This window comes from Condylostylus longicornis, unplaced genomic scaffold (assembly GCF_029603195.1).
Source record: "Condylostylus longicornis isolate FDR11 unplaced genomic scaffold, ASM2960319v2 ptg000107l, whole genome shotgun sequence".
NCBI classification, from domain to species: Eukaryota; Metazoa; Arthropoda; class Insecta; order Diptera; family Dolichopodidae; genus Condylostylus; species Condylostylus longicornis.
The window spans coordinates 2,494,683-2,513,326 of NW_026578075.1; the positions used below are offsets into that span (position 1 = coordinate 2,494,683).

General features: G+C 24.7%; 3 protein-coding genes across 4 annotated transcripts; 2 read left to right on the forward strand and 1 right to left on the reverse strand.

The window, feature by feature from the left end:
* The first annotated feature begins 1,331 nt into the window (after nt 1-1,331).
* LOC129614352 (uncharacterized) lies at nt 1,332-8,050 on the forward strand. The gene is made up of 6 exons (XM_055528925.1): nt 1,332-1,589; nt 2,543-2,685; nt 2,956-3,345; nt 5,677-5,806; nt 5,956-6,105; nt 6,817-8,050. Exons 1-6 carry the CDS (start codon nt 1,535-1,537, stop codon nt 7,050-7,052), a joined length of 1,104 nt encoding a protein of 367 aa, XP_055384900.1. The 5' UTR covers nt 1,332-1,534; the 3' UTR covers nt 7,053-8,050.
* A 4,612-nt stretch (nt 8,051-12,662) lies between these two features.
* On the forward strand, nt 12,663-14,308 carry LOC129614293 (protein LST8 homolog). The gene is made up of 4 exons (XM_055528830.1): nt 12,663-13,127; nt 13,225-13,377; nt 13,429-13,851; nt 13,914-14,308. Exons 1-4 carry the CDS (start codon nt 13,005-13,007, stop codon nt 14,166-14,168), a joined length of 954 nt encoding a protein of 317 aa, XP_055384805.1. The 5' UTR covers nt 12,663-13,004; the 3' UTR covers nt 14,169-14,308.
* Nucleotides 14,309-14,370: 62 nt separating this feature from the next.
* Nucleotides 14,371-17,063, reverse strand: LOC129614292 (ADP-ribosylation factor-binding protein GGA1). 2 transcript variants are annotated; one of them, XM_055528828.1, is made up of 8 exons: nt 16,926-17,063; nt 16,765-16,862; nt 16,465-16,702; nt 15,964-16,172; nt 15,679-15,904; nt 15,189-15,618; nt 14,643-15,108; nt 14,371-14,577 (listed from the first exon to the last, which is right to left on the reverse strand). In XM_055528828.1, exons 1-8 carry the CDS (start codon nt 16,969-16,971, stop codon nt 14,371-14,373), a joined length of 1,920 nt encoding a protein of 639 aa, XP_055384803.1. In that variant the 5' UTR covers nt 16,972-17,063. The 2 variants fall into 2 exon arrangements, with proteins under 2 accessions (XP_055384803.1, XP_055384804.1); XM_055528829.1 differs by having other exon boundaries at nt 16,765-16,857; nt 16,926-17,062.
* Between the last annotated feature and the right edge of the window lie 1,581 nt (nt 17,064-18,644).

Below are 18,644 nucleotides of genomic sequence, written 5' to 3' on the forward strand. Positions count from 1 at the left end.
AAATAATAACTGTGTTTTGTGAACAATTTTTTTTCACTAAAAATTATTATTAATTTTTTTAGTATTTTGTATTTATGGAATATACTTTATTTAAAACTTATTTATTTTTGATAATGTTATACTTTGACGTTATCAAAAATAATCAATTTTTTGTTTCAATCAAATCAAGCTGAGTTATTTTTTAATTTTTGTGTCGTGAAAGAACGTTATATGAAATTGGAATATGGATAATGTGAATAATTAGAATGTGAAAGATGATTTCAATAACTAAAAAATTATAAGGAACTTTCTTTTCAAATCACATAATGCATATATATTAAGAAAATAATTTGACAAACAGAAATGTCATACACTCGCATAAAGCCATCGCGCATCGAACCTGCAGCGCTATCTACTGAGTAATATTTAAATTTATTTTAATTTTCGCTTCAAGAGCGAACCCCAACTTAGAGTTTAATAAAATAATAATAAAGAAAAATTACCATTTTTGAGATAAAAGTTTCTAAAACATATGTATAATATGTTATAACATAATTATTTAAATTTCCAGACGCTTTTTGAAATAAAATTTTTTAGAAATAAAATTTATACAGGACAATAATGATACAGGTTTATACATATGTATTTATGTAAGTACAAAAGAATGATGTGGAAAATATAACTTTTCGTTTTTATATTAGCCATTTGGTTGCCAAGGCGTAGCACTATAAATCACTTAAAAATAAAAGGCTCATAAAAAGCTTGGGGCTATTAACCTATTTTAAAAAATTTAAATCGGATAAGGATACAAAATATTGTGTGCTCACCATTGTTGGGATATGCCGTGCGATCATTAGTAAAGCAAAGTCGTCGATGGAAAAATTAATTTTGCATACAATTTGAACCTGTGTAAGCTCTTGCAATTTCAACGGCCATACCGCATAATTTTCTTTTTTATCTTTTCTAATCTCGTACTATAATACAAATATTAATGTGCACAAACAGCTTAATTTTATTGGCTCCAAATTTTCCACTATGTATTCTCTTCAAACAATTATATGTAAAGAGATTGCTTTGAAAATTTAAATATAGATCATAAAAAAAGGATGAAAGCCAACTATACTATTTTGAGCCAAAAATAAAAAACCCAAAACTTTCAGAAAAAATCTGAAATATCCATTTTAGCACAATAATTATTGTGTAATCATTTCTTGACATGACTAGATTGTAATCATAATTCACATTTATTCAATTTTAGTACATACTGGGAAAACTAAAAAGCTTTCTCTTAACAGTTTTTCATGTTTAAGGTTTTAAGTGTCAAATTTATTTCTAATTCCATTAAAGCAGTTTTCTATTCGGTTCAATAATATGGAAAAGAGAAAATTAATTAATAGTTATCTGATTTAAAAAAAAATATTAATTTGTAAAGTATAAAATTATTTACTATAGTTATTAATATTAATTTTTAGTATTTACTTGAGTAGAAATATTGTATTTAATAAATAGCAAATGCGAGCCTTTCATCACAAAATAAATTTCTAATGATGGGAGAATGTCTTCCAATGTCGTTTCTATTTCTTCTTTTAATCTATTATTTTTCACTCAAGGTAAGACTATTAAATAATACGTTAAAGTAAATTAGTATTTTTTTTACAATTAATAAAATGAATTTCAATATTATTGAAAGAAACAAAATCTTGATAAATATTTGCTTGAAATTTAAATAAAAAAAACTTGCAAAATTAAATCGATTTTTCGTTCCCGCAATATTTTTAAAAAATTCATATAAGTTTTTAAAAAAAAATTACCTTTTTTTCTATCAACAAAATATGGTTTTTGTGCTGAAATTTATTAAATTTTTAAAGTAAAATTGCTAACGTCCTTTACTTCTATATTTTCCAAATATCATTATTAAAAAAGTACCATAAAAAATGTGTTTTATTTCTATAATTTTGCAAGGATATTTTTATTTTGATGAATTTTTAGCTACATAAACGTGCTTATATAACCTTTGTTTGTGTATTTGATACTAATTTTTTGGATTGTGTAATAAGTTGATGTAATAGAAAAAAATTAAAGAAATAATTAGTAGAATTCTAAAAAAATAGGGGAAAAATTTATAGAAATATTTAAAATTCAATTTTTAAAGGAAAATTATTAATAATTTTGTAATAAAGCTCAATAACATATATTAAAAAAATATATAAGTTAAAATATTTTTAGAATAATAAGACTTCAAGGAATTTGCTTTAATAAAAAAGCGTCATGAATATTAACATAATAGATTTATTGCAGTGAAATAATAATCAATATTCAATAGTAATTGGTTTTCAATTCTAATATTATCCTTATTAAATTAAGAGATTACGAGTTTACTATTTCAAAATCGTTTGAGTACTACACTACTTCTCATACTAGCCATGATGTAGGTCGTATACGTAAAATTTACGTAGATTAAAATATTTACATATAGGGATTGATTATAAAATAATTTTCAAAAACAAAATTATAAAGTTAAATGAATCTCCCTTAAAATAAAACCTTTTTTTTAACATTGCAGTGTTAACAGTTTTAACAACCACCACAATTAAGTACAACGAATATATAACTGATAAAGGAAAAAATATTTCAATTTCATGTAAAGCGACCGGTTCTAATACAATGTGGGTTAAACAGAATGGAAAAAAGTTTGACATTGTTCAGGTACGTTAAAAAATATTTTTGTAATAAATTAATATATTTAAAATTTTAATCAACACCCAACGCCGCAAACCAAAAAACATCTTTCTGAACTTTTAGTAATCTTCATAAGAGGAAGTTTGTTTTATTTAAAAAATTATATTTTTTCTCAAGTTTTAAGTTAGTGAAAAAATTATTGTTATACATATTGTTATACATATAACTTTATGCCATATAAAACAAATGAGATATTTTTCACAAAATGATTTATTAAACAATTTATTTAAATTTCAGGATGGCTCTATACTTTCTTTGACAAATGTTACAAAAGCTGATACCGGTATTTACATGTGTCTAAGTTCTGATTCGAATGAAGATATACTTAATGATGAACAAATTTATGTGAACTCATTAGACGAATTAGACTTAAATAATAATTCTTATACAAAATCTTTGTCATTAAATTTAACAGTAAGGACAACACCTGGACCTGTTTCACAGCTTTATTTTAAGGCCTCAACAATATTAGGGTTTTTAATTTGGAGATTTAATAAATCAAATTCTGGCGGCTATCCGTTACGTAGTTTTACAGCTGAATACAGATATATACCCGATAATGTAACTGCAGACATAGATTCAATTGAATGGATAAAACTAGATCCCATAAATATAGCTCCAAACGTTGTAAGTGTCGTTTTTTTTTATAAGTGAAATTTATTTTAATTTTTTAATATACCTAAAAATATTTTTCTTTCATTAAGGCAGTAAACATATATAATTTAATTTGTGGACTTAAACTGTAAATCTTAATGAAAGAAAAATTTTTTTTAAATATTCTAACATTTTCATAATAAGAGTTATCACTTTTATTTTTCATTTGCTTTAAAATTTTTATTTTAAAAAAAATTATAAGTTTTAATGCAAACCCAAAATGACGGATTTTACAACGCGCTTAAACATTTTAGGAATAAAATAATGCTGTAAGCTTTTCATGAAATGCAAATTTCTTTTTTCCACAAGTAAAAATTAAAAATTTTTTTGTAGATATTTCCAGTTATGATTAAGTATAAATAATATATATAAAAATTTTTGGAAGCATTTCACATTAAATAATATAAATAAATAATTAGAGATATTGTAGTAAAAACAAATCTTTTTCCGAGAAATTCTATTTATACTTGATGATGTCACAAACAATATCCTCACAAGAAACTTTTGTTCAAGCAATTTCGATGGTGGAGTGTTTAATAAATGCAAAAGAGGCCATCAAAATCAATCAAACAAAAAAGTTTCTTTAGTGACACCACATGGTATAAGGGAACGTATTAATTGAATGACTCGAAAACAATTTTTACTACAAAATCCAAAATTAGAGAAACGATTTAAAAAATTATCTGAACTATATTTTAATAGAACCTTTGTTATTTCTTTATATCCAGCCAGTTCAAAAGTTTATTAGAATAACATACACCTACATCTACATGTAAAATATTTTCAAACTTAAAATTCGAATTTTTGTATTCTTATATTATATATGTACCTGTTTTATGTTTTGCAGTTATATTAAAATTTGAGTTCTATCTCTTTAAATTTTCTTATCAAATCAAATAAAAACAAATATTCGAATTTTAAATTTCAATGTATAAATATTTTCCTTAGTAACAAAACATTTTAAAAATTACTTTGTACATCATTAAATTTAAGTATATCATACGTGTACAAATTTTTTGTTTTATATTGTACCTAATACTATAATTAATTAGACTTAAAATAGAAAAATAAGTATATTAAATTAGTTGAAATATTGTTTTCAAACATTACTTATATACCAGCATCAAAAGTAATGTTTTGTATCAGTAAGGAGTATTTGGACGTTGATGTATAAAGTAGATTACAGATTAGTTTTCATTTGGGTCTTATTATGTACTTTACGAAAGTACTGTATTATGCAAATAATAGTTAGAATTTAAGACAATCAATGGAACGTAAGAAAAAGAAATTAATAAAATTAAAATATTTGAGTTCTCTATTATTGAATATCTCTACTCACAACAAATTTATTAACTTGTGTTATAAGTTGCACTATGTATAAAGTTGCTTTCGGCTAGAGAAATTCTTTCAGAGAATATTAATTGAGAGAAACGCCTTGAAGTGAAAATTTTGCTTGTCTCGCCAAAAATTTACAAAAATAGAGAAATTTTCTATTTGAACATTCTTTAAAAACTGATAAACTCACTATTGTAAAAACTTGTTTTAGTATCATTTTAGTTTGGAAATATATAGCTATCTTATAAACTTTAAATATGTGTTATTGTGTAAAATTTTGTGTGTATATTCAATAGAATAAATTAAACTATGTTTTTATACAAAATTAATTTCATGTGTATCTATAGTTTGGTATATGGGTCTGTAAAATTACATAGGATAAAGTAACCAAAGTAAAATAAATGTAATTTTTTTTTTCAATTTATATACTTGTATAATATGTAAAACCTTATGATTTTAGAATAAAAAATTAATATAATATTAGTTTATTTTTAAAAGATTCAATATAATTCATTTAAAATTGACAAACTGAAAACCATTTGTGCTTTTATTAATTTCTAACGAAAGATTATTATAAAAAGTCATTTCACTATTTTTTTATTTCTCAAACAAAAAAAAAATTATCCAACTTACGATTTTTTGGTAGAAATTAATTTAAAAACACTACTTTTCTAGATAGTCAATTTTCCATGAAATATTTAATATGTTTGTATAACAAAAATAACTTTTGCGGCATCACTATCAATTAACATCAACATTGTTAAATGCAAATTACAATAAGTAAATGACAATTATTAAATTTAGAAATTTATATACCTACATAAATTTAAAGATGCAATATAAAGCACGTTATTATTTTTCTTCCTCAAGTAAATTTATTGTAAAATTAATATTATTACTTTTTTTTTGTTGTATATTTAATTAAAACAGACATTTGTTAAATTTAATTATATATTTTATAATTTTTAGAGGCAAATGGAAGTTTACAAATTGGAGCCCAATTCTACTTATGAGTTTAGAATTTGGGGAAATAATAAATTAGGGCCGGGTGAAATTGTAACGACGAATGTAACAACTTTACCTGAAATGTCAGACGAAGGTATTTAATATATTATGTATATCATTTTTAAGATTCATAAATTTCTATATTTCTCATAAAACTTATACAAAATTTAAGATCAGTTATATTTATTAAATTATATATTCAAGTATTACTTCAAAATAATTTCGAAATTTCATTATTTTCAGATGTATTGCGGCTAATTATAAAAGATCTAGAAAATTTTGATGTAAGAATTTGGATAGCTGCTGTCGCCTTAGTTCTTGGTGCCCTTGTAATCCTAGCTATTGGATTAACAGTCACTTTGGCTGTAGAATGTTATCAATATCCCTCACTTGGTACAAATATATTGGATGAAGTTGATATTGATGTTGCTGTTATAGCTTAAAATTTTTGTTGCAAATTTTGAAAGTTTTGAAGTGTGGCTTAAATATAAATAAATGAATATATAATCTGTATTTATGTCATATATAAATTAGTATAGTACATAATATATTGCATATAATACTTATATAAAATTATATTATACATATATATTACAACTATTTAGTATATAAATTACACACATAATAATAAATTATAGTAATATTATGAAAATACACACATTATATTCATATAATTCGAATATAAAACTTAAACACATTTTAAAAATATCAAAATTTCATTAGAATAAAAAATGTTAGTTGTAGAATGTCGATTTAAAATTTTTGTTTGTTATAAATAACAGCATCTCCTTTGGAATTTGCTATTAATGTTGTTAAATTTACAATATAATAAAGTAGGTAGTTAATTTGTTTTTCATATAGTTTTAAAATAATATTATTTCTAATTTATTGCATATTGTGCTAATTCATTAATGTTAATTATTTATTTAATATTAACACATACTAAACACAAATACACCATATTAAAATTTAGTAATATATTAGAGATTTGTTAAGTGTCACTGTTTAAAAAAAAATTGCATAAATTAAGAGTTTTGTAAAAAAAAATTTTTGATCTTCAAAGACATTAATGTGGAATACAATATTTTTCCTTTTTTCTTGTAGTCGATTTTGAAGATGGTTGGGGAAGTACAGAATTAGTACCGAATATAATTTTAAATCCTGGATTTTGTGAAAATGATGATCCAGATGTTCCTTATACAAGAACAATTATATTTGGTGAAGATGATGAAAGTGAAGGTTATGATTCAGATTCTCAGTCATCGATGGAAAAACCAATGGAGGTTTTCAAAAGAAAAGTTTCAATATTTTTTACTGGGCAAACAATGAGACGAATTTGAATACATACATTATGTACATTTATATGTATTTCTGTTTAAATAAACTTACATTTATGTATTGTTAAGAATATTTTTTAAGCTAAAACTTTTTTATTACGTATATTTTTATTTTTAAAATTCTAATGATAACAAAATGTTCTTTATTTCAAGTTTAAAAATCTGTATGAATCAATGTAGATCAAATATATGTAGTTAATTTAAACACGTTTGGAATTATGCCTATATAATTGTTATATTGGCAATGTTATAAAACATAGGAAGTAGGTTTAAAGTAAAAAAAAAAAATACACATGGTTAGTAAAAAGAAAATATTGTGGTTTACGATAAGCATTTTATTTTATATTTTGTAATCGTAGTACGGATGAATTCTAGTGTTCGTGTATTAAAAAAAAAGAGTGCCTTGAAATTTATCGATATTTTTAATTGAATTATTGATTATAAAATGCATTATAGTACATAATATATTTAAAATAAATTGGCAAGTTTATAAAACTAATTCGAAAAATTCCTTGCTTTTTTTAAACATCATACCCATATAGCTAAATTAATTCGTAAATTATTTTCATTTAAAATTCATATTTGTTATAATATTAGAGAATTTTAAATAAAACAATAAATTAGTAAAAAGTTTATTTGTTATAAGTGTTGAATACCGATAACCGATTATAAAATTTATAATCGAAAGATTATATTTAGTTTAAAATGAAATTAAATGTCACTTGTATGAAAATTGTATGAAGTTTACTAATCACTTTAAAGTAACATTTAAAGTAAAATTAAACATATACCGTCACTATTATTTTAATACATTTTATTCTAAAAGTATTAATTTGTGATTTTTATTTGTGCGTTTTTGTAAATTTTGTTTTTTGATAAATTGCATGCTACTCATTTACTTTTACCTTATACATTCAATATTTGTTTCAAATATTTAATAGTATAAATGTAAAAATAAATATGAGTTTGCATATTTCATATAGACAGTAAATATTATCGCATATTACAAAATTAAACAATACAAACTTCGTAAATCACAATATACAATACCAAAATTGCAATTTCTCAATTATTTTTTTAATAAATTCATATATATTTTTTAAGTTCTAATATTTTTATCACTGCCGAATTGAAAAAAAATTGGCAATATTGAATATTTAAAAATTATATTTTTTATATTAAAACCAATTTTTTTATAGTTGTTTTAAATATTTAATAATTAGTTTTACACTATATTATTTTTATATTTACCGCATTTTCAATAGAAAAATTCGAATTAAATCTAATAAAATATCGAAAGCCGAAAGCGTGTAATAATTGTATATTCAAAATTTCAAGTTTTCGGTTGTTGATTATCGCTGTGATAAATTTCAATTGACACATATTTAAAATTAAATCAAACAAAAAAAACTAAATAAATTTTATAGAAAAAAAAATATTAAAATAAACAATATGAGAAATACATTATACCAAAAAAAAAAAAAAAAAGTTACTACGTAAACATTTCGAGTTTTAAACTTAATTGCGGTTACAATATCAAAATTTGATACACATATACACAAATTAGGAGCAAAACTAATACCCACATACCCCCTAATTTAAAATTCAGAAAATTTAAAGATTAGTTTTGCTTAAACAAAAAAAAAAACGCTTTTTTTTCTATGTCTACGTAGTATATTATATAATATAGCAATACTAGAAACGCAAAAAACTTAAGATGTCATTTATGTTAAAATACAATATTAATAAAACCATGTAAAAAATATTTGTAAAAATTGTAAAGGTTAGTGTATTTATGTGAGTTAACGATTGCTTTTTTTGCCACAAAAATAGGAAAATAAATTAATTTTATACATTAATATTATGAAAATGCTAAATTGTAAATGAAAAAAAAAAGAAAAAATAATTAAAAAAAATAACCGCACATAAAGTTATTACGAATATGAAAATATTGTTTATCAAAGTTATAAAATTACAAAAAAAAAAAATGATATTTTATATATAAAAACAAAAAAGGTTAAATATGTACATATAATCCTTAAAGCACCTCAAATAATTTCGACCTGTTTTCATCTTTACTAATCGAATATCAATTTTTGAAAATCAAAATTAAAGTCATAAAAAATGAAATGACCAAATATTTCGAATTATATTAATTGATATTCTTTCAAGTAAATCTTAGGTACAATTTTTATACTCTTACCACAATTATTTTTTAATATAATTTTAATTTTTTAATTTTAAAGAAAAACATTTTCTTTTTTGTCCACCTTCCTACCACATAATTTAATATCAAACGCTAGGGAATTGTTATACAAATAATTCTCGTATAATGGCTACTAAATTCAATATTATCAATTCATTTCAAAAATGACGAATATATTTGATTCAAATATAGCCATTATTATTTATACGAGAACTATCTGTACTAATTTTATTTTATAAATAAATAAATAATTAAATATATATATATATGTACATATATATATATATACATATATATATATATCAATATATATATTTGTATGTATATTGAACTGAATTTTTTACTATGTACTTACGATATTAAAGCTTGCAAAAAAAAAAAATATTTAGGAAATTTTTTAACCGTTTTATGAAGTTTAAAAAAGCTAATTTTTAAAAATTTTTGCTAATGGCAATAAATGAAAATCATTAAAAATTAAAATTGTTATCATAATATAATCTCGCTCGGATTTTGTTAAACGATATTCGTGAAAAAAATTGTTTTTTTTTGCTTTTTATTTCATATTATATAATTATATTATGTATAAGTACATAAATAAAAAAAAAAAACAAAAAATTATTATATTTTATGTGAACAACCTCTACGTGGAAGTATATATTATGTTTGAGTTACTAATTATTTTATTTTATGGGTATAATTTCACAAAACTTATAAAATAAGAAAAATTACACATGTGGTTTAAAACATAGAATTAATTATTGATTTATTGTACTTAAAAAATAATAATTTTATTCAAAAACAATTAACAATTAACAATGGGAAATTTTAATGTAAAACCACAGCATATATGATCGTATTACTTTAAAATTCGGTCAGAGTAAAAATTCAAATATTTGTATATAAGCGTTGAAAGCGTTGAAAATTAATTTTCATTCGAAGCCGATTTTATTTAAATATCTTCTATAATCTAAACGCTGTACTTACTTCAATAGAAATCAAAAAATATTTTTTTTTTTTAGTTTAATAGTTCTAAAGATATTGTTGAATTAAATAACTAAATAATGATATTAATTTTATAGGTAATATTATGGTTTTGATTAGGCACAGTAATGAATAAAGCAGAGATAAAAAAAAAAACAAAATCATCACATTGTAGTTATTAGGGCAATTGTTATAAACAGTTTATGAACACACTCTTGACTATAAGGCATAATCAATAATTGTTTCGGGGCCCTCAAAACTCTGAGCTCTTCGTAAAGCTCGACATTCTAATATTTTGAAACAGAGTAGTCTTACATTCTTTATATGTATACAAAATATTATGTTTATCTATTTATATACATATTTTTCATATATCTTATAAGTATTATTATTAAATTGAAGATAATAAAAAGTAAAAGAAATAATCGTTCATGTTCCAGTACTCTCAAAGTAAAAATTTGACAGCAGAATAGAAATATTGGTGTTCTGACGAAACGCATTCTCCATCAAAATGAAATTTTCGAAAATGAATAATGGCGTTCCGCGATTCTCTTTTTTGAAAATTTAAATTATATTAAATTTATATTGAAGTTACTTTATTTAAAATATGTAACTTACTTTAAATCAGGTAGATCTGAACATTTGCCTTTTCGCGCAAAATTTTTTTTCTAACTTTTTCTTTTTTGTTTTTCGCTCGGCTATTTTCTTCATTGAATAATAACAAAACAGGGTCGTTGTTTATATTTTTAACAATAAAATTTATAATTCAAAACTTTGTTGAACTCTTCAAGTGTGTAAAATTATAAATTTTAACATTTAATTTTGAATTCAATGTTCATTCTGGCGAATGTAAAATTTTAATTCTATTCACATTTTCCCGAATTCCGGATCGTGGGCGAATAATATTTACAAATGAATATTTTTATAATTTTTTATTATTTTATATATTTTGATAAATATTAACTGCACTAAGTACTAATTTTAATTTAAGATTATTTTAAAAAGTAATATTGTATAATGTTTATTAATACATGCATACCTACAATATGTTAATGTAAGATATTTACGGAATTCTTTAATAATTTTACATCCGTAAATACTTACCCATATACATAAATTATGAAATGACGCTGAATTGAAATCGTAAATGTTTGACGATTTTGTAGTATGTACGAGAATTAACACAAATAAATGCCCTCGCTGCACTCAAAAGTTTTACTAATTATTATAATTTTCATTTGTTAAATTACCAGTTCCTAATCCCAGTCATATTTATGGTTAAAGTTATCAAAAAGAAAAGTTATAAAAAAAAATGTTAATGATAGGGTAACAGTTACGAAAAATAAATAAAATCTTTTTACAATTAAGTTATAATGTTGATGTGATGTGAAGAAAAATGATTTACATACTATTTACATATATTATATTGTATTTATAAATATGTATAATGCTTCCACATTTTTAATAGACAACAAGTCAAACGCAATGTAATTATTTAGTTTTTTAATAAAAGTTTGTTTTTAATATTGTTAAAAAAAGGAACACAAAAGTATTTGAAATAAAAAAGTCACTAAAAGTAAACTTAATATTTTTTCATACCCTTAAGTTCTTTTTCAGTTTTATAAATAAATCTGAGTTAATAAAAATGGTGTTACTTGTCGACGATAACTACTAACTTCTATTATTTGCTCCATCTTTCTAATAATATGAAATATTTGGGAAGCACTTTGAAAAGTAGAAGTGCGTTTTATTTCGAAAACTAAGCGACCTAAAAGAAATATGTTTGGGCAAGTGAAATCACCCTCTTATCAGTGAAGTGATTAGAAAGCGGTGTCGCTCATATATTAAATCCATAAAGTAAAGATGATGTATTAAATTTGTGCTTACCAAGTGATCATTTAATCATTTTCACAATTAAACTACGACTCGACGAATACAACCGTTTGACTTGAAATCAGGCATTATCGAGATATAAATCGAGGATGCAAATACTAGAAGTAAAAGTTAGTTATGTGAACCATTTTCTAAAACGAAGCTATCGCGGATGTTAAAAATTTCGTGCTAAATTTTTTGTGTTTACATGAAGACTCTTCAATCAAAGATTCATATATCATTTCATTGCGGACAAACTTATTATGTCTTTGTATTGGCAAGGATAAATGGAACCAATGTTGCGAAAGTCGTAATATAAACACAGCCAATGGTAAATTTTATTTTAAAAAATTTTTAAAATAAAAACAAAGACGAGAACAAAAATCAGTCATGTTAAACTGTCAAGTGCATTTATTTTACCGTTAAATATCGCGATATATTATATTTATAACGACTGCTGTCATTTTTGTCGTTGACTAAAGGTTAGTCGCACCCCTGCTATTTTATATTCCGATTTTTAAACTTCAGTACCTCTTTCTCTTCCTCTCTGTTTTTAATCATTTTTTAAAAACAAACTTGAAGTTTGTGTGAAAAAGTTGAAATAATTACAAATAAATTTTAAAATGTATTTTTCGCTGTAGCTATTAAGAATAGAATTAAACATAAATTTAAATAACGTCATTAAAAAGAAAGGTACACAAGGTCTAGAATAGTCACAGATCTCTGATATACAGAATCCTGATTTGAGAATTTGTTTATCAAATAAGATAAGATCTTCAGGTTTAAATAAATATTTATATTTCCGTGATTATAATCATTAAGAACTACAAATCTACATGAACTTTCATTTTTATACATATGAAATAAATAATATATAACATTTTGTTTCGAAAGAAATGGCCTCCTTAGAAAATAATGGTGACCAATTAATTTTAGCAACAGGAGGATATGATCATACGATAAAATTGTGGCAAGCACATACTGGGCATTGTGTACGAACACTACAGCATGATGATTCGGTAAGGTTAAGACTTCTGCATGAAACCGAAAAATAAAATATTCAATGAAAAAATAAATCAAAATGTAGAATTTCAATGTAAATGTATTTATTTTTAGCAAGTGAATGCCCTAGATCGTACTCCCGATAAAACAATGTTAGCGTCCTGTGGGTATATGAGTATTAGGTTATACGATTTAACCTCAACATCTTGTAGTCCGGTTATAAACTTTGAAGGAGTAATGAAAAACGTAACTCGGTTGGGATTTCAAGTAAGTTTAGAAAAAGCAACCTAAAATTTAATCTTAAAGTATACTAAACAGGAAGATGGAAAATGGATGTTTACAGCCGGAGAAGATTGCAGGATACGTATTTGGGATATGAGTTTTTCAAGCCCGCAGTGTAAAAGAATGTTTGATTGTCTCACTCCCATAAATGCTGCCTGTTTGCACCCAAATCAAGTTGAAATGGCAATAGGCTCACAAGGAGGAGGCGTATATTTGTGGGATGTAAAATCAGATAGACATGAGCAATTAATACCAGAAGTTGATGCTTCAATACAAGACATTGCAATAAGTCCTGATGGGATGTACATGGCAGCTGTTAATAATAAAGGAAACTGTTACATTTGGAGTTTGTCTAGCTCAAGTGATCAACACTTAAGTGTCTTAAAACCAAAACTTAAAATAACTGCCCATAAAAGATACGTTTTAAGATGCAAATTTAGTCCAGATTCCAGTTTGCTAGTATGTTTTTTTACAAAAAAAAAACTTAAAACATTATAATACATAGTTACATTTAATTTGAGGTTACAACGTCAGCTGACAGCACTTTTAAATTGTATAGAACAAGTGACTTTTCTTTATTCAGAGAATTTTCCCTCGATAATAAAAAGTGGATCTGGGACATCGCATTTTCCGCTGATTCTAAATACATTTTTACAGCTTCTTCGGATGGGTTAGCAAGGTTATGGAAAATTGATACGAGAGATATCGAACGTGAATATATTGGACATCAAAAAGCAATAACTGCTCTTTCTTTTAAAGACGAGGTAGTATCTTAAAAATTAAAAAAAACAAACAAAATAATTTTAATTAAGTTACATTAATATGTATATGTATTAAATTACTCCTAAATGACAAAAACGATTACATTTATTTAAACTACCAAATGTTTTTTTTAAATGATGTCTGGAATATACTTTAAAAGCAAAGCAAAATTAGCAATTTCATTATTTTAATACTTTTCAGATTTGATAACATGCCTCATTTTAAATAAGGTATAGACCGTATTAATGATCCTGTGATGGGATCATCGCCTTGCTTGTAGCTATAAGTAAATCTTACTTTAAGTGGATTTTCAGTTGGATTGTATATCAACATTATCTGATGCAAACAGTCAGATGGAGGACAAAACGGTTTAACTCCCGGTAAAAAACTCCCATTTCTTTGAAGTAGGCGCAACTTACAGGGCTGTTTGGAATAAGACGAATAGTTAAAATTTAACGAATGAAAGTACATAATTCATAAATTTTTACCTCATGCTCAAACTGAGAATCGTCGACACATGCGTCAAACTGAAAATCATCCACAGGTGATTGACCTTGGTTAGTGCTTGAAACTACTATCACAGAAGTATATTCGCGTGGTTTATTGGCGGCAAAATTTAAAGTTATTCTAAGTCCATTGTTACAATCAAATAATATTATTTGTTCAACATTACTTGGTTTGATTTCATCAAAATTAATTTCGATATCATATAGATTATCTTTTGGGTTAATTTTCAAATCTGTCTCCTTAACTTCATTGTTTCGATCTGAACCATTCCTTTTTTCTAAGGAGGACATTTCATTTACAGGAAGTGGATTAACGTTTTTATTTTCTTGGCTACAAACTTCATCAACTTTTTCAATGGAAGCCTTCTCTTTACTTAATGCAGTCACTTCAGAAATTATGTTTTGTTTTTCTTTGGAAAGTTGATTCAGGGAAATTTTTGAATTTTCTCTATTAAAAATAAAGATAAATTTACAATTATTTAAAAACTAAGCTTTTAAATTTGGGTACAAGTTTAAAATTTTGCATACTTTCGAAAAGTTTTTGCCCTGGGTAAATTACTAAGTTCTTTATTGATCAGATCTATACTTAAGTCATCTATGGTCGAAAAAATCGGTTTTTGTGACACCGATTTAGTATTCAGATCCAATAATGTTGAATCCTCATTGTTCTCAACCTTAGGAACAGGTGCTGGTGTTAGACAGTTTGAGGGTAAACTTTGTGGAAAAATATCAGCTAATTCATCTAACGGATTTTCTTTGTTTGAACTAGTTTCAAGAAGTTTTGGCTGATCTAAAGGCACCGATAATAAATCTTCTAAATGATCGCTTAAAAAATTATTTTCTTCTTTTGGTACTACATTCCTAATTTCTTCTGTTATTTGTTTTCCATTCCCACTAGACATCATTTTATATTTGTTTTCTACCTCAAGTAACATATCATTCACCCGCATGGTTTCGCCTTTATATAAAAGATGAGCTTAAAAACCTAAAATTTATATATGTACAAATAGTTTCTTACGTATCAAATCTTCTTCGGAATCCTCCATTATATCCGGCATTTTTCTTACGATATGTCCTTTTTTTGTACACGTCTCATATAGCTCTTCTAATAAGGTTAAAGTTTCTTCATTTCCCGACTTTTCTTGTATATAATTTTCATAAACTTCATTAAAAATTTGTACAGCATTTTGAATACATTCCAGCTCAGCCTTTTGTTTCAATACTCGCTCTGCTTTTTTGCCATCCTCAAAAAAGAATTTAAATTTCAAAAATGGTTTGGCAGATACTTTTAATTTATACTTACTTGCTTTACGTAATGTTGTATTAATAAATTAGCTTTTTTAATATCTTCCTTATTGGTTGATTGTAAAAGTCTTCTAAATTTTTTTTCATCTTCTTTATCCATCAAATTAGTTTTTCGTTGGTAAGTGCAATTTATAGTCACGTTGCTTGATGAATTTGTGTCCTGAATTCCTTCTTTTTTAAGGCCATCGTAAACTGCTTTAATTTTTTCTAAAAAATTTTGTTACGACATCAAAAATTAACAATAATATAACTTATACGAGATAAAAATTCATGTATTTTTTAACTTAAACCTAAAACACAAATATTAAAAACAAAAATATTATGTTGATATACAATTTATGTAAACCGGTTGCGAAAATATTTAAGAAAAGTGTTTATCTTTCAGTTCACCGTAGTACCTTCTAGTTGGTTATTAAAAAAATTATTTGCTAAGTTATGTTCGATAAGAAATACGATTATAATTCCTGCCACATTTCAATACTGTTGCATTTTCATTTACCTTTCTCTGGATACTGAGCAGTCCAAAGCAAAAAACAATCCATTATTTTGTCTTTTATTTCTTTTGCAGTTGTATTACCATCATGTTTTATTGATACTAGTTTACTAAGTTGGTTCAGAAATCGATATTTTGATATTTCAGATTGAAAATCTGCACCACTCCTACTCATACATTCTTCTAAAATTTCAAGAGACCTCACAGACTCAGAAATATCCTTTGAATTAATTTTTGTTAAAATCTTAAAGAAAAGAAAAGAAAGTTTCACACTTTTCTCTCAGAAAGTTAAAATTTGTTAAATACCAATTCAATTGCTTCCTCGACAAATCTAGAATCACCACGAATCATATTTGCAAACATAGAAACAGCAAACTCATTTTGCGGATCTTTTAATGCCTTTTCTTAATTATAAATTAAATTTTCAGGATGAAGGTACACATTATATTACATTTCATGGTACTTACGGAACATTTCTCGTAAAAGTAAACAGTCAGGATCAGATTCCATCATCAATTCAATGCAATAATTAGCTAATTAATAACCGACTAACTTTTTTACAATTTTGATATAACAAGTCAGACCATTCTTTGGTTCATTTCTATATTCTTACTGTCAAATTTGTCAATCAATTTAAAATTTCTTGTAGTTGATATAAAAACAGGGCTGTGTAACAAACTACAAACACAACTAAAAGGAAGCGAATTGCCGCGTGCGGTAGTCAAGAATTTTGTATCGAGTTCTATTTTTGACGACGAAATGCGATACGTTAATAATGTTCAATTCTTTGACAAGAGATATTAATCTTAACATATAAGTTCATGTTCGCAGTCTTAAGCACCCGCACTAGAAACCCGATTTGGCTACTACAAATTGAAAACAGAACAGATCGATTTTTTGCGGCGAAATGGCAGTATTCATATAGAATACACATATTTAAATAAGCATGCTCAGAATCAACTGAACTATCGCCGCAAATTTATTTCATTTGTTTATAGCAAATCAAATTTGGTATATGGAATTTTTTTATGGAGCCTAACATTCTCAACTTTACTAAAATGAAAAATCCACTGATTTTCAGGAATTAAAATTTTGACTAAATTATTTTTTTAGTTTTTGTCTTGTGAACAACAATAGATCATCTATTGTTTTCAACGTTTTATACAACTGTTAGCGAATTGTTAATAGTGGCAGGTTAAAATTAGCTTTAAATAAAACTATTTACTCTTGTATGAAAAAATTTAATTTATTTCGTCCGTTTTTCGACGAGCTAATGTACAATATTTTTAAATTTAGTATCAAATTTTATAATGCAGCCTTTTTCCTCTCCGACAAATTATTAGCGGGGGACAAGTTTCATATTAGCGGGGAAATTTTTTTTAAACTTACATGTATTTTATTGTTGGGTTATATACTATACAATTAGGTACATAGCGTTAAACCAATGAGTGCGCCTTAATATATGTTATTATAATTTGTACTATAATATTTACAAAAAAAGAAAACACATACATTTATATATTCATATATATTAATAATTTAATTTTTATTTTAAGACATAAGTACTATAAAATTAAACCTATTTATATTTTCTTACCGTTATTATAAGTTTGTAAATTTTAAATGAAAGAATATTGCGATAAGATAAAAATAGATAGTTACAGTGTTTTACTGCAAATGCACCACATTTATCACGAAACCCGCAACCACCAATCAATCATTTCTGCGCCTTGTTGTTGCATTTGCACAAATTTGAAAATTAGGTATAGAAAAATTACTCAAATTAGTTTTATCGCTAAATAAGTCAAACTTTATTTGCAGTTGCATTTCATTGGAGATGCTTAGACAAGATATTAAGCGCTGTCCATGAAATAGTATAGCGTCCGAATATAGTCCCGATATCAGACGATTATCAAACGATTTATAATTAAGTTATTACGCACTCTGTATGAGCTTAAAGCTCCTTTAGAGAATTGAAATAAATAAATAAATAATGGCAAGCGATTTTGTGATTTATTTCAAATTGCAAATTAAATATATAAAAACAGTATGTTGACACAATTATTTTGTTCTTTTTTTTCGAAAAAATTTTTCACGTAAAAATAACAAAAACAGTTACCATACCAATTAATAAAATTGAATCATAGAATTTCGTGAGAATACACGAAACATAGGATTTTGAAAAC

Excerpts from the sequence above, each read along its gene's own strand:
- LOC129614352 (XM_055528925.1), top strand. The coding sequence starts at position 1,535 with ATGTCTTCCAATGTCGTTTCTATTTCTTCTTTTAATCTATTATTTTTC. Across the intron at positions 3,346-5,676 it reads TAAATATAGCTCCAAACGTT|AGGCAAATGGAAGTTTACAA; the intron begins GTAAGTGTCGTT and ends TATAATTTTTAG. Across the intron at positions 6,106-6,816 it reads TTATCAATATCCCTCACTTG|TCGATTTTGAAGATGGTTGG; the intron begins GTACAAATATAT and ends TTTTTCTTGTAG.
- LOC129614293 (XM_055528830.1), top strand. The coding sequence starts at position 13,005 with ATGGCCTCCTTAGAAAATAATGGTGACCAATTAATTTTAGCAACAGGA. Across the intron at positions 13,128-13,224 it reads CACTACAGCATGATGATTCG|CAAGTGAATGCCCTAGATCG; the intron begins GTAAGGTTAAGA and ends ATTTATTTTTAG. Across the intron at positions 13,852-13,913 it reads GTCCAGATTCCAGTTTGCTA|GTTACAACGTCAGCTGACAG; the intron begins GTATGTTTTTTT and ends ATTTAATTTGAG.
- LOC129614292 (XM_055528828.1), bottom strand. The coding sequence starts at position 16,971 with ATGATGGAATCTGATCCTGACTGTTTACTTTTACGAGAAATGTTCC. Across the intron at positions 16,173-16,464 it reads TGCTCAGTATCCAGAGAAAG|AAAAAATTAAAGCAGTTTAC; the intron begins GTAAATGAAAAT and ends AAAATTTTTTAG. Across the intron at positions 15,109-15,188 it reads AGGGCAAAAACTTTTCGAAA|AGAAAATTCAAAAATTTCCC; the intron begins GTATGCAAAATT and ends TATTTTTAATAG.